This window comes from Arachis hypogaea, chromosome 13 (genome assembly GCF_003086295.3).
Source record: "Arachis hypogaea cultivar Tifrunner chromosome 13, arahy.Tifrunner.gnm2.J5K5, whole genome shotgun sequence".
Lineage (NCBI taxonomy): Eukaryota > Viridiplantae > Streptophyta > Magnoliopsida > Fabales > Fabaceae > Arachis > Arachis hypogaea.
The window spans coordinates 142,783,469-142,798,116 of record NC_092048.1 but is presented as its reverse complement, the minus strand read 5'-3'; the positions used below and the strand labels follow the sequence as shown (position 1 = coordinate 142,798,116).

At 34.8% G+C, this 14,648-nt stretch overlaps 2 protein-coding genes across 2 annotated transcripts; both read right to left on the bottom strand.

Moving 5' to 3' along the window:
- Nucleotides 1-292: 292 nt before the first annotated feature.
- Nucleotides 293-4,062, bottom strand: LOC112792476 (serine/threonine-protein kinase BRI1-like 2). The gene has a single exon (XM_025835732.3). The coding sequence runs from the start codon at nt 3,776-3,778 to the stop codon at nt 368-370; it is 3,411 nt and encodes a 1,136-aa protein (XP_025691517.1). The 5' UTR covers nt 3,779-4,062; the 3' UTR covers nt 293-367.
- Nucleotides 4,063-10,429: 6,367 nt separating this feature from the next.
- Nucleotides 10,430-14,377, bottom strand: LOC112792474 (transmembrane 9 superfamily member 3). Its single transcript, XM_025835731.3, has 7 exons — nt 14,052-14,377; nt 13,635-13,675; nt 12,622-13,207; nt 12,383-12,520; nt 12,118-12,274; nt 11,532-12,016; nt 10,430-10,926 (listed from the first exon to the last, which is right to left on the bottom strand). Exons 1-7 carry the CDS (start codon nt 14,207-14,209, stop codon nt 10,707-10,709), a joined length of 1,785 nt encoding a protein of 594 aa, XP_025691516.1. The 5' UTR covers nt 14,210-14,377; the 3' UTR covers nt 10,430-10,706.
- Nucleotides 14,378-14,648: the final 271 nt, after the last annotated feature.

The window sequence follows — 14,648 nt, the reverse complement described above, 5'->3', positions numbered from 1 at the left end:
TCAAATTCTTTATTTGTCTAAATATCTTCTTAGTTCTTATTACTCAACTAAACTACGTATTCAAGGGCTAACGAATCCTTTGCTTTAGTTAATTAGGTTACGATTATTAGCTTACCCTTTGGAATTCAGCAAGATATATAGAATGCGCACGTTCTTTCTCTGCCATAAATTTTAGATGGCGGGCCCTTCTTGGTCACATAGATGGGATATTACTCCGGCCCATTCTCTGAAGGTGCTGATTCCTTGGGCCATGCTTATTGGGCTTTTGAGTTTCTGAAGATGGAAACAGAAATGAAGAAAGAAGGCAGAAAACAAGTTATTATTAATTGGCAGTTTGCATTGCAATAGGGAACATGATGAGTATAATTCAAGCAGTGTTGGTGGTTCCATGATGAAGGTCTCTGAGCATGGCAACAACCTGCAACATGTTTGGCCTCTTAGAAGGCAAGTCATCAACGCACTGCAAAGTGATATCCAAGAAGCGAAGCATGTCCTTAACTTCATTCAGCTGAGCTTCATCTGAACCTTGACAAACCTGAAGCAAATCAGGATCAATGACTTCCATGTGAGTCCCTTGGCGAACCTTCATCTTGGCCCATCCCACCAAATTGGTGTCTCCAAAGTCCTCCTTATCGGTGGGGCGCTTCCCGGTTAACAATTCAAGCATGACAACTCCAAAAGAGTAGACATCTCCCTTTGCCGTGCACCTGAAGCTTTGGTAGTACTCGGGTGGAACATAGCCAGGTGTTCCGGCCAATGTGCTGACGCTGAGATGGGTGTCAAGTGCACTTATGAGCCTTGCCATTCCGAAATCAGACACTCTTGATTCCATTTCATGATCAAGCAGCACATTGCTTGATTTCATGTCTCTGTGTATTATGTGTGGGATGCAATTGTGGTGAAGGAAACAAAGTCCCTTCGCAGCACCTCTTGCAACCTTTTTCCTCTCTTCCCATGTCAGAATTCGCCGGTCCCGCGACTTTGTTCTGCCGTGGAGCATCTCCTCCAGGCTTCCATACTCCATGTACTCATACACAAGCAGCCTCTCTTCCCCAACTTTGCAGTATCCCAACAGAGGGACTAGGTTTCTGTGCTTGATCTTCCCCAAGGTTTCCATCTCAGCCATGAATTCTCTATCACCCTGGCAGCTCAGCCTAATCAGCTTCTTGATTGCAACACTTGAACCGTCCTTCAGTGTGGCCTTGAACACTTCACCAAAGCCACCACAACCAATTAGGCTTGCTGCTGAGAATCCATTGGTTGCTTCGATCAGCTGTGAGAATTTCAGCTTCCTAAGCTGCCTCTGAAAGGTTGCAACATTGATGCTTAGAGGCTCTTTCTCCTTGTCAATCTTCCATGTTGTGGCAGCATGTGATGCCTGCAAGCTATTAAGCATCTTCACTTCCTCTGCCTCCTTCCTCCTCGCCCGCATCGCGATTGCCCACACGATCAAAATACAAACAGAAGCCACAGAAATCAGAATCCCCATGACAATGCTGTTAGCCCATGCTGCAGTTGCTGATCTATGGCCTCCTCTGGGAATCTCCTCACTTTGATTTGCTGTGGTTTGGGTGTTATCATTCCTGCTGCATTCCTGCAACGGAACACCACAAAGACCAGGATTGTTTGCATACTGAGAAGCTGGAAGTGTGCTCAATTGCCCTCTAGATGGAATCTCTCCTGTTAACTCATTGTTTGATAGATCAATCTGCACCAAGAATGACAGGTTTGAGAATGAGTCAGGGATATGGCCCTGCAATCTATTGTGTGATGCATCAAACACTCCCAAATTCTTTAGCTGGCCTAATGTTGAAGGGATTTCTCCAGATAACTGATTGTGAGACAACTCAAGAACCTGCAGGGCCTCCATGTCCCCGAATTCTTGGGGGATTCTTCCTCGGAGCTTGTTGTAGGAGAGATCAAGATACTCCAGAGTCTGATACTTTGTGAAAAGACTAAGAACAGGACCTGAATACAGCCTTGTGAAATCACAGGTCCTCAGTGTTGGAACCTGCAAGAGTCTCTCAGGCCTTATTCCATAGAATTCCAACAAACCCCCAACACCTTTGCACGAGTTTCCAACATTCCTCACAAACACCAAAGTGTTTCCTGACAAAATTCCAAACAATGACTTTGCTCCTTGCTGCCTTCCAAGTCTTGGTGGAATCTCACCTGTGAGCTTGTTGCTGTTCAAGTCCAACCACACCAAACTGCTGCAATTGGCCAGCTCCCCCGGTATCTGCCCGGTGAAGCTGTTGTTTCCAAGCTGCAGAACAGCCAGCCTTGTCAATAGGCCAAACTCGCGCGGTATCTCGCCGCTGAGCTCATTGCTTGTGAGTGATATCCATTCAAGGTTGCTGCAGTTGAACAACTCACTGGGAATTTCACCAGTTAAGTGATTATTGTTCAGTATAAGATCCTTGAGCTTCTTGCATTTCCCCAACTTTGGTGGAATCTTACCTTCCAAGCCATTGAACCATGCTATCAGCTGCTCAAGATTCTCAAGCTGTCCAAGCTCCTCAGGGATTGAACCATTGAGATAGTTGAGACTAAAATCAAGTGTCTTTAACTGTGAGCATTTTGACAGTTGAGATGGAATTTCCCCAGTTATGAGATTATCTGGCATTCTCAGCTCCTCAAGTGATGCTGCACCTGGACATATATCTATGGGGATAGATCCATAGAATTTGTTTGAGCTAAAATCCACAATCCTCAGTTTCTTGCAGGAAGATATTGAAGATGGGAATGGCCCTGAGATTGCATTGTTTCCCAGCCTTAATTCCTGCAATGATCCGAGATTATGAAAGATTGAATCTGGCAATGGACCTGACATGTTGTTGTTGGATATATCAAGAAGCTGCAGCCAAGTGCAAGAAGAGAAACTTGATGGTATTGAACCTGTAAGGTTGTTGAAAGAGAGCCTAAGTTCGACAAGGGAAGCACACACATTTCCAAACTCAAAAGGGATCCAACCAATGAGTTGATTCCTTGAAAGATCCAAAGTCTGTAGGCTGTTCAGATTCCCCAAAGCCTTTGGAATCTCACCAGAAATCAAATTGTTCCCCAAGTTCAAACTCTTGAGGCTGGTGCAGTTTGACAAAGAGATTGGAATTGAATCTGATAAACGGTTCTCAGATAGATCAAGCTGCAACAAGGAGTTGCAATCAATTTTGAGGCCAGATATTGAGCCTGATAAATTGTTGGAAGAGAGATCAAGAGACTGCAACTTATCAGAATTTTGCAAGAAATTATCAGGGATAGGGCCAGTCATGTTGTTGTAAGAGAGGTTCACAACAACAAGATTTGGACACTTTGAGAAGAAGTTGTCAGGGATTGGACCTGAAACTCCGGCAAAAGAGAGATCAAGCTGTGTCAAACTGTAAGGGAGGGTAAGCAAGGAAGTGGAATTTACAGAGAATGAATTGAGAGAAAGTTTCAGAACAGACAACATGTCTAGAGAAGATAGAGGGTCAAGAGTGATGGTTCCGGATAAACCATGGCCACTGAGATCAAGCTGAGTGACTCTTCCATGAGTGCATGAAACTCCAAACCAGGTGCATGGATTCCTGTTGAGCTGCCAACCTGACAAAGCTCCAGTTTCATCTTTTTGAACCATCTTTTTGAACATGAGAAGGGCCTGTTCATCGGTCTTGATGGAAGAAGAAACTGGTGCTGCAGCTTCTTCAGTCACAGGAAACATCATCGTAATAAGGAAGAGCATGAGTGTAAGACGTGGAAAATGGGGAAGTGGGTTTCTTTTGTTGTTGTTGTTCTCCATTGAGGACAACAAGCTAGCTTGGAAGCAGAGAGATGAGAATGTTGGTGAGTGAAGAAGATGAGAATTTGTTATGGGAAAAACCTTTTGGAAAAGAAGTTTGCTGCTTTATTGTGTTTGTTCCTTTTAAGGCCCTGTTTGTTATGTATGGTGGTACTTGTATAGAGTATGATACATAGATAATAAAGGATTGAATTTGACTTTTGGTCAACTCAGGAGGAGTAGTGTTGTTGGGATGATGTGCTTGATCCAAGAGTCACTGTCTCTGTCTCTGTCTGTGTCAGTGAGGCGTGAGAATGTTTCCCTATATATATATATATATATATATATATATATACGGCAGCACACTGTAGCAGTGGAATACAATATTGGCATCATGTGCGCCATATCTGCTTCTTTTTCTGATTTTAAGCAGTGTTTCTTCCAGTTAATGTCTTCTTGTTCTAGACACACATGTCATATATATATATATATATATGTATGCTTGTTTCCTATATTAGCATATGTGGAATTTTGCTGATGATAAAAATTAGATACTGAACATTATTATTGTATGTACATGATCTGCTGTATTTGTATTTTGTACTGAAGATCTTTATTTACAAAGAGAAGAGGTTTTGATTAGCGTGATTGTGCTGTTAAAGAGTTGATTGAAATCATAGTGTGTTATGGGAGAAAAGATAAAATTAAAAGAAATGAATAATAGGCCCACCATATGAAGCAACATCAATGAGCATGAGAGGTGATGATTGTCACTTTTGCAATTGCACAAGGTAGTCCTTCCAAATAAATCAACATTTAACTCTTCAAATAGTGACTTGGTTCAACCCCTCCATATTTTAAATTTTTACTTTTTAGCTGGGTTTTGGGACCATGCTTTACTTTCTTACATGCTACTCTAATTACCAGATTCTTCAAGTCAATCCCAGTTGAGTTGTTTGCATCACCATCTTAAGATTTTGTGTCTGCAACTGGTGATAAATTTCATTATAGCAGGGAAATTATTCAGTCTCCATTTATTTATTTATTATCATATTATATATCACTTTTACAGTTTTACAGCTTTTTTTTTTTAATCTGAAAAGTCATTATTAAGTCAGCACTATAGTATCTATTATTTATTAATGCTTAAATTTTGTCTAATTTATCTGTTATAATAAATTTTAAATATTTTTTGACAAATTAGCCACTATAACAATTACCTTATTATTTTAATAATAAGGAATAATAGGGAGAGTAGCAGGTATTCTAACTTAGGATGTCTACAGTCTATACGTGCTTTTTATTAGTATTTTTGGAAAAAGTAAAGTTAGTGTAATTAATAAAATATCATAGAATTAGAGTTTAGTTAGTTAGTTATACTAGTAAATCAAAATTCAGCGGCAAGCACAATAAATCTCTCTCGTTTTTTAGTGAATATATTATTAAACATAACTCAGGATAATAGTCTTGGAGGAAGAGGAGATGAAAATCAAATATAAAATATTTAAAAAATATAAAATCAGTAACCTTAGAAAAAAAATGTTTTATCTATTATCTATTAATTGATTTAATTTTATTAGTTTTTTTTTTTTTACTAAAGATAGAGAGATTTAAATTCATGACTTCTAAATGAGTATAGAAAAACTATGCCATTTGAATTATAATTCATTGTCTATCAATTTTATTAGTTGTTAATGAAATAGTAGTGATAAAAGAAAGAATATGAAGCTCGGACACATGAAATGAAGTTACAAGATAGAAAGTCATTAAATTATTTGAAAAGATAGTTATCTCTTTTTAGCAGAAACAATATATGTAAGATGATTTGAGCATGAAGCCACCCATCAGTTGATGTGAAGAATGAGATTATTAAGCTAAATATGAATTTTAGTGCCCAAGTTGGACAATATGGTAGGCAATTAGTTTGAAATTAGCACAAATAATCCTAGCTAATTCCATGCATTGGGCCTTTAGATCCATTTCTTGCTTAGTTAACAAACAAAAAACTGTCACAACATCAGAACAAAACAAACCTCTTTCCTGCTCCAGAAAAAATGTTTAAAATAATTTGTATTTATATATAAAAGTTGATTTTTTGTGTGTATATAATATTTTTATTAATTATAATCTAGGACTTAAATAAATTTAAAAATAAATTATTATTTCTACTCATAAAAAATTCATAATATTAATATATTTAATTGATTATAAACAAATAAAACTAACTTTGTATTACGAAAGACGACTAATTTTTACTCATAAACATTTATAATTTACCTTTCAATAAAAAAGTTTGAGTGTTTTTTTTTACAAGAAACCATGTTTTTTTAAATAGAAAACTAGTTATATTTATTCATAAATACAAATAATAGTTTCATCTAAATTTAATTTATTTATTGGAAAACTTTTATATATAGTAAGTTAAATCTATAAAGTATGAATATTTTGTTGAGTTGTCAATTGTCATGTCTATGTATCAGACACATTTCGAACACAATATTTATTGACACTCATCTAATACACGTGTCTGTTTTGTCCAATCGTATTTTAATAAAAAATAAAAAATTATATTCTTAGACACACCTAAATATTATTATATTATTATTTATTAAAATAAAAAATATTTTAAATATTTTATATAATTAAAATAAAATATTAAAATAATTAAAAAATTAATTTATATTTCAATATTAATAAAATAATAAAATATCTTAATATATATATATATATATATATATATATATATATATATATATATATATATATATATATATATATATATATATACGATTCTTATAAAATTTTAAAATTCTTTTCTCAGCGTGTTCTATGTCCGTATCCGATCTGTATGGCATGATAGTAAGTTATACATTATAATTCACAATAAAATACATTTGACTTCTTCTGATTTAATTCTATGATGAGTGGATGGTACTGAACCAATCACTAGCTCACTACTATATACCTAAGGAGAAAGATGTAGGGGAGAGGGTGATGTTTTTCTAAGAACAGTAAATGAACTTTTTTACGTCGCCAGAGATGTAGGTTAAAAACGAAGGAGTGGCAAGTAGCTAATAAGAAAATGTGTACTTAGCTTATCATATATACTTAAACGAATATGCAATTTAAATAAAGCTAAGCTTAAATGGTGTAGTTATACCAAATTTGTGGCATAAAGTATTAAACTATTAGGCTATTAAAAGAAAAAGACGAGCTTGAGACACGTTAGATGAAAATAAACTACTAATAAATAAAACCAAATTATGGCACACTAAGTGAATACAAATTTAAATGTATATTCGTATCAAAGATACCCCTTTTGTCCCATTTGAATAATATTACTGGAGAACCGTTACGATATATTATAGTATAAAAGATGATCGGAAAATCGGCTAGTTGTCTCAAGTATATATATCTGTATATTCATGCGTGCTGCAAATAGGGACTAGAAAATTATGCAAATAACTATGGTATAACATTCCATTATTTATCATACCTCATGTATATATTACCTTTCTTTTAATAGTGCACAGTAAAAAGCAAAAGAAACAAGGGTTGAAGACAGAGAATTGAAGGATTGTATTTTGACCGAGAGAGAGAAAGAAGTTTATGTTTAATCATTATGGGTAATGATTCCAAAGGTGCATTCCTAGTTCCTACCACCACAGTGGTGTGCTGAGGTGAATTCATCCAAACATATATAAGAATTCCCTGAAATTCATTGAGAAATTAAAGAAGATGGAGTGAGTGAGTTTGACTTGGTTGCTGTTGGAACACGCTTTGGGCGAAACTAGCCTTAGCAATTGGGTCGGTGGGACCAACTTGTCGTCCATGGCACGCCGGGACCCACTCACTAATAATAAGTAACATCACATTTTTCACAGAATCCAAGTTATAGCTAAGAATAAGGACTTTTCATTTTTCAAATGATCAAAAGATCATTCCCTTGGCGTGTAATGTATATATATTTATGTATCTACGTCCTTCAATTATTCTTTATCAATTCAATTTGACTCCCTTTCCGTCTCTCATCATGCCATATAGATTGAGAAATACACTAACCGCTTATTTCAGAGAGAATTCTGATTCTCATTCATTGAGACCAGAAAATGGAATAACAGAATTATCAACTAACTGTAACTCAAGCTACCAAGCTACTCTAACCTCTATCTAACTAGGGTTCTAACAGCTTTAGTTAACTTCTAACCTGATTTACATGTTACTATCATTTCCCAACTTGCCATAATACTCAAGTTACTCAACGCTATTTACTTGTAAGGGCGTGAAAACTAAACCGGTCAATGAACTAGTAAAATGACTAGTTTAATATTCTAATTCAAATTGAATTAGAATTGAACTGATTTAATTAAATATAAAATAAAATCATTAAAAATATAATATATAATTTTAAAAATTTAAATTTAATAATTTTTAAATTAATAAAATTTAAATTTAATAATTTTACATAATAATTTATCTGTAGTTTATTATTAAAAATTTACGAACAAATTCAAACATTAAAATTTATAATTAAAAAAAAAATCAAAATACACATAAATGATAAATATATATTTTTTCATCTCAAAAAATATAAGGTTTAACTAAACAAAAAATACTACTAATCACAAGTTATAATAATAATCATCATTAAGTGTTCCACATTATATACAAGCCACAATAACATAAATTACATTTAAATCAAATTTTGGATATACTTTGGCTATCAAAAAATTAGCCGCAGTTGGCATGCAATTGATTTCTTTCTTAATAATAATAATATAACCAACTCACACAAATTTAAAGTTATTGGGTTGTTAAAAAAGAGAAAAACTCTGATTTTTTTTTAAAAATAAAAGCGTCATTTTAAGAAGATTAACACTGAATCAGAAACTATCAAAAAATCAAATCGGTTCACACGATTTATCAATTAACCGTTAATTTGACCAATTTTTTATTGATTTTTTATCAAATAATTTTTCAACCAATTCTCAATTAATTCAGTCGAACCAACTGATCAAGTTCTATTTTCAGAATCATCCTATTCATAACTGTACTAACTGTAGGAGCACGGTGTATTGTGTGTGATATGTGTAAGATTAAATCGAAAAAATTGTAAAAGCTTTTTATTTCTCCTTTTCTTTTTATATAGGAACTTTGTTATGATAGTCCCTACGAGTGGTATTGCTATTTGCTAATTGCTAGGATGAAATCATTGTGGTTCAAGCATGTGAATTGTAAAAGCGATAGTGAAAGATATAATAAAATCATTTAAAGTTGGGTTAAATTATCACCTAGTGTCTCACCAAAAACTATAGCTTCCTATCAAAATAATACGGTTTGAGCTTGTAAGATGTGGACAGCAGAACACCATCTATGCAAACTAGTCCACATTTTAAAATTTGTATATAACTAAAAAAGAATTTATGATCATTTATCTTTAAAAAAATAAAGGCAATATATTGAAGTGAATAATAACTTTTCTTTTCCTGATTTTAAATTTGTTTAACTTCTCGACTCCTCTTAAATTTTGCTAATTTGAAAAGCATTTTATTCTTACCTGTAGTCTAAATGAGTTTAGATTAGTATTTCTAAAGTGTAGGTATTTTTAAATGTTGATAATAGGTATAGGGCACACTTAAAATCCTAAACAGGATTATTCTGTCCTTCCCAATAGTAAAGTTATGAGACACTATACCCCATAATTGCAATAAGGGTTCACAATTTCAACCATCAAGTGGTGAGAATTTTCTTTCCCATTGTTGACTATCAAAAAGTGCTGACAATTATCTTAATCAATGGAAAAGAAATATTTCCTTGCCTAACAAAGATTACAAATCAATGACCCTCTTCATATATATATATATATATATATATATATATATATATATATATATATATATATATATATATATATATATATACACATACTTGGTAAAAGAATTGATGAATATTGAAGAAGAAGAATCATCAATTTACTTTAGTTACCTTTAAGCCCATACTTCTTTTCTAATTTTTTATCATATCCTGCTTTTCTCCTTAACATGGTTCAAGTAATAAATACGGCTTTGGTTCAAGCAGCGTGAGCTGGCTTAGTAAGAATTTGATTACACATTTCATTTGACTTCCAGCTTCAAATTGGGAGTTCAAATTTTTGGATGAAAAATTCTGAAATCTTTAATCTTTGTCAGTCAAAACTTAGTCTCTATTTTTAGTGAGATTATTTGATACTCAACTAATACCTGGCTTATCAACTTAAATTTGGAAGTATTGTCTCATTGTGTCCCACAAAACTAATGGATCTCTTGAACTTGTTTTAGTAAAACTGGAAAATCTTTGTAATTTAAGTGTTATTTTATTTCAGACACAAGTCAATGATTGTGCTCCGTTATTTTCCCCTAGACAAAATGACTTAACTTTCTCGTGAAAATAATACACTGGCGCCAAAATTAATTCATATATTTCTTAATGACAATTATGCAAACCATTTTTTCTGTTAAAATAATTAATAAGGCACCTAGTATTTGCTAGTTAGAATATATTTCCTATATGTTATAAATCATAATTAAATAAGCCCTTCAATAAATATCTATCTGGAGTAGCATAAAAAATCATTTCCAGTTTCAGAGAGCTAAGAAGAAATTAACTAAACTGATACAAGATACGTCAAATAAATTTCAGTGAACTACAGTTAATTAATCAAATATTAAAAATCCCATGGTTACAAAAAGATTCCTATAGTGCCAAGCCTATGCAGTTAAAGAGCAAAGAGGAACATGACACCATTTCAGGGAAGGAGTCGATGCTTCTCTTGCTCTCAGGTACACTATATATAGCCTACCTTATGAAAGAGAAGAGGAGGAAGAAGAAGAAAAATCATAGAACTTTTTTCTCTCTTCAGCTAACAGCAATACTATAAAACTTACCAAAAAGTTAAAGTTCAGCCACATAACTACTCACACTTGATGGACCTGTATATATGGCGGACAAAGAGCAGCGAGGCACGAAAACCTACGCTGCCAAGCATGAGGAAGAAGCCATAGCAGATGCAGGCCATGTAGCCAAAGAAGAACGAAGTTTGCATGAAACCAGACATATCTGATCGTGCATAGTAGTAGTACAAGCAGTAGCCGTAGATGAACAAACCAGTTGATCCACCACACAGAAAAGACCTAAAAAAACATATATCACCATCCCATCAGGACGAGAAAAGCTAAATAAGGGACTATAATGTTTAAAGTGCTGCTATCTTCAAATGATTTAGAACAGCAAAGATTTCGAAGAAACAGAATAATTGGCAAAAACACACACATTTATGTGATTAGCTCCTCAGCTCACCCAATACTAAGGCCTTGACTGGTGGCACTATTGGGTCAATGGGCCTCAGATCAGATCCAATACAAGTGTTAGGCCAAGGCCGAATCAAATCCAAAATGCAAACTAAATAATCAACTAATTCCAAGTTTTGTATGCATTAGTCCAGAATGCCGAAATATCAATCCATCAATGAAAACCTCACAATGCCACCCACAAAAGAATACCAAGGTTAATTTTATATTTATCCTATAAGATAGGAAAGCTCTTTCTTGTTCTCTATATTAGTACAAATTTTAATTTTCTACTCTCTTCCTAGTCATTGGCGGTTTCCTTTTAAACTAACTGAACTTCTGATTTATGTGATTTATGTAAGATAATATTTATATGTGGTGAAAATCATAATATAATGATATATGAACTGTAAAATTCTTAAATTACAACAGAAGGCAAACTTACATACCTCCACCACCATTCATGATCTTCAGCAGCAAGTTGAAAGTATGTCAAAGCCACAGTGATGAAAGCAGTGACAATCAAGAGAATAATGAAGACAATGAAAAGTATGCTGTAAATAGTATAAATCCTGTGGCCCCAAACACTAGCGAAAATGTAGTACAGCTCGATGTAGATGGCACTGAATGGTAGAAATCCAGCCATTGCCATCTGGGGGATGGTACTCCTGTACCAAGGCAGAGGAGGAATCTCTCGGGGATATTTTGTAGTGCGGACAGGTGCTTGGAACTCGGCTTTGCTATTTTTCCCTGCAATACCGCCCAAGACAAGTAACGGTGAAGTTACCAATGTCCATATTAGGACAATCACCAAAATTGTGCCAAATGGCAGAGCAGCAGTTGCGCTATAAACAATTGCAACTGTGTTAAGGAAACAGAACATCAGGAACAGAGGGCCACAAAAGAGGCATCCTGTCAGCAGTAAGTTTCTAACCTGTAAAACAAGAAAATAAATTTATAAATAATTTCATTCACAGGTATTTTATCAATAAAATCCAACCATTGGCAACCATCAATGCAGAAATCCATGTGTACCCAATTAGTCCCTTCAAGTTGAATATAGAAGGAAGTAGCAGTGTAGCCAGCAATGCCAGACGTGAGAGCATATATGACCACCAGTGCAGTAAATAAAGCTCCTCGGTTATAGGGATAAAATACACCAACCAGTGCAAGAGTGAAAATGAAAATGGTACTGCACAAACAAATGGAAATAGAAATGACATTCGATAAAGTTTACAACTTATATTGGGCAAACAAACTTCAACATACACAGGGTAAAAGGGCATTAGAAGATTCTTACAGAGCAAACAATTGAGTACCAGAACCTAAGGCAGCTGCAAACAATGATTTATTCTTCGGAAACCGGAAAACATCACCATGAATATATTTCCACCCTGTCTCCTCTTGATCATCAGCAGCTTCCTCATCTTGTGCATATCTGGGGGAAATTATAGCAGATAAGATACAAGAAAAAGAAAATTAATAGAGCGACACTCTAAGTAATAAGATTATAATCCGTTGCTCAATAACAAGTCATACTTCATAAAATCATTCTTTAAGACACGCATGAGAATGGTGGCCAGAAAACCAGTCAGAAGAAGAACTGTTACACAGGAGTTTATGATTGAGAACCAATGAATCTCTAAGTGATGTGGCAAAGAAGAAGACTGAGAGTATTTTTCCATTCTCCTCTCAAAAGGAATATCTGTTGGCTTCCATTTTGCAGAATAAAGAAACTCGGTTTCAACTTCCTTGTCCTCAGTAAGGTCCACAACAGAATGAGGATCCATGTGGGCACTGATTTCAATCACACGATCTTTGTTGTATAGAACATCGAACTGAATGTGCTTGTAAAGGAAATACTTATACTCGCTGGGGTCATTTTTCCCTTCTTTGTCAATTGTTCCAATAAATCCCCAGATTGGCAAGTCATCATAGTACATTTGGAAGTAATAATCTTTTTTAACTGCTTCTCGGAACCGAGCAACATCCTTCTTTGTGAGCTTCTTCTTGCAGACAGAGATCAAGTCCTTATCCTTATTGAAGTCAAGAACATAAGGAGCACTCACAAGGCGGTCTCCATTCAACACCTCACCAAGTGCTTCAGTCTTTTCTTTCTCACGACCTGGCATGCAAATTTACTCATTTCAGGATACATACATTAAGAATCTAATACAAGCAGGAAAATGACTTAAGAAAGCAGCATATTGCCATATTCCCTGTTCAGATAGATGAATGAATAAGCCTTCCAATTTTTTTTTTTTAAAAAAAGAGGAAACTAGACAGGGTCTAACTCATCTCTCACATGCTTACCTTGTTAAGTAATCACATTTGTCATTAATACTTACACACACACACACACACACACACACACACACACACACACACACAGAGAGAGAGAGAGAGAGAGAGAGAGAGAGAGAGAGAGAGAGAGAGAGAGAGAGAGAGAGAGATAATGATGCATAAGCTCTACTAAAACCAGTAATAATACAGTAATAAAGGTTAAAGGGAGCAATAAATACCAAGAGCTGAAGAATAAATTCAGCACCTACCTGTTGAACAGAATGGCAGGTCAAAATACCGGTAAGTTTCACTGAAAACCAAACAGATAAATAAAATAAGAAATTAGAATGATAAACATAGACAGACCATAACAACCCATAAGAACTTCACCTCAATACCATAAAAAGCAACAAGAATTCTGAAACAATATCACATTTTGAACACAACCAAACACCGAAAATGGCTCAAACCGTTGAAAAACACAAGAAGCCAAAACAAAACTAAGCATAGAATCAGACACCAACGCTAGTCTCACACACACACATGCACACTCAAGAAACGGAATCATTTCGCAGTTGACGCCTATGGGATCCTATAAATAAGGAATCTTCAATTTCAGAATCAGAGATTCGAAATGAGGAGATTGAATAGGATCGAAACGGATCGGCGGGGGGGAAGGGCCATACCTAGGGTTGTGAAAGGGACCGACTTTGTTGGCGTAGAGAGGAACAGGGTCACCTTCGTTGTAACGGTGGTTTGAAGCATCGGATCTGACATGAGTTGCGAGGAGAGAGGTTAGAATCGCGAGAGAAAAGAGCAGCGTCGAGAACTGGGCCCTTCCCATGGCGCACACACACCCTGCACTTTCTATCTTCTTGTTTCTCTGCTTTCTTCAAGCTTCACAATCAGATAAGAAATAAATCACAGAGAGAGAGAGAGAGAGAGAGAGAGAGAGAGAGAGAGAGAGAGATTTTGGTAAATGACCAAATTAATTAACAGAGAAAAAAAAATTATAATTTTTTACTAATAAGACAAATTTATAAATTATAATTTTTTTACTAATAAGACAAATTTATAATAGTGTTTTGTCCTTTTGTCCTTTGTAAGTTTGTATTTTTCATTTTTTCATCTTCTTTGTTTCAATAATTTTTCTTCTATTTTCGAAGGTGACAAAAGGATGTGACGAGTCATGTGACTCAAAAGTCGTAAAATTAAAATTATTTTAATATTTATCCATGTAAAAAATCTACTTCACCAATTATGTGATAATTGATTTATATTTG

Excerpts from the sequence above, each read along its gene's own strand:
- LOC112792474 (XM_025835731.3), bottom strand. The coding sequence starts at position 14,209 with ATGGGAAGGGCCCAGTTCTCGACGCTGCTCTTTTCTCTCGCGATTCTA. Across the intron at positions 13,676-14,051 it reads GGTCCCTTTCACAACCCTAG|TGAAACTTACCGGTATTTTG; the intron begins GTATGGCCCTTC and ends TTTGGTTTTCAG. Across the intron at positions 12,017-12,117 it reads AACTTGAAGGGACTAATTGG|GTTAGAAACTTACTGCTGAC; the intron begins GTACACATGGAT and ends CTTGTTTTACAG.
- LOC112792476 (XM_025835732.3), bottom strand. The coding sequence starts at position 3,778 with ATGGAGAACAACAACAACAAAAGAAACCCACTTCCCCATTTTCCACGT.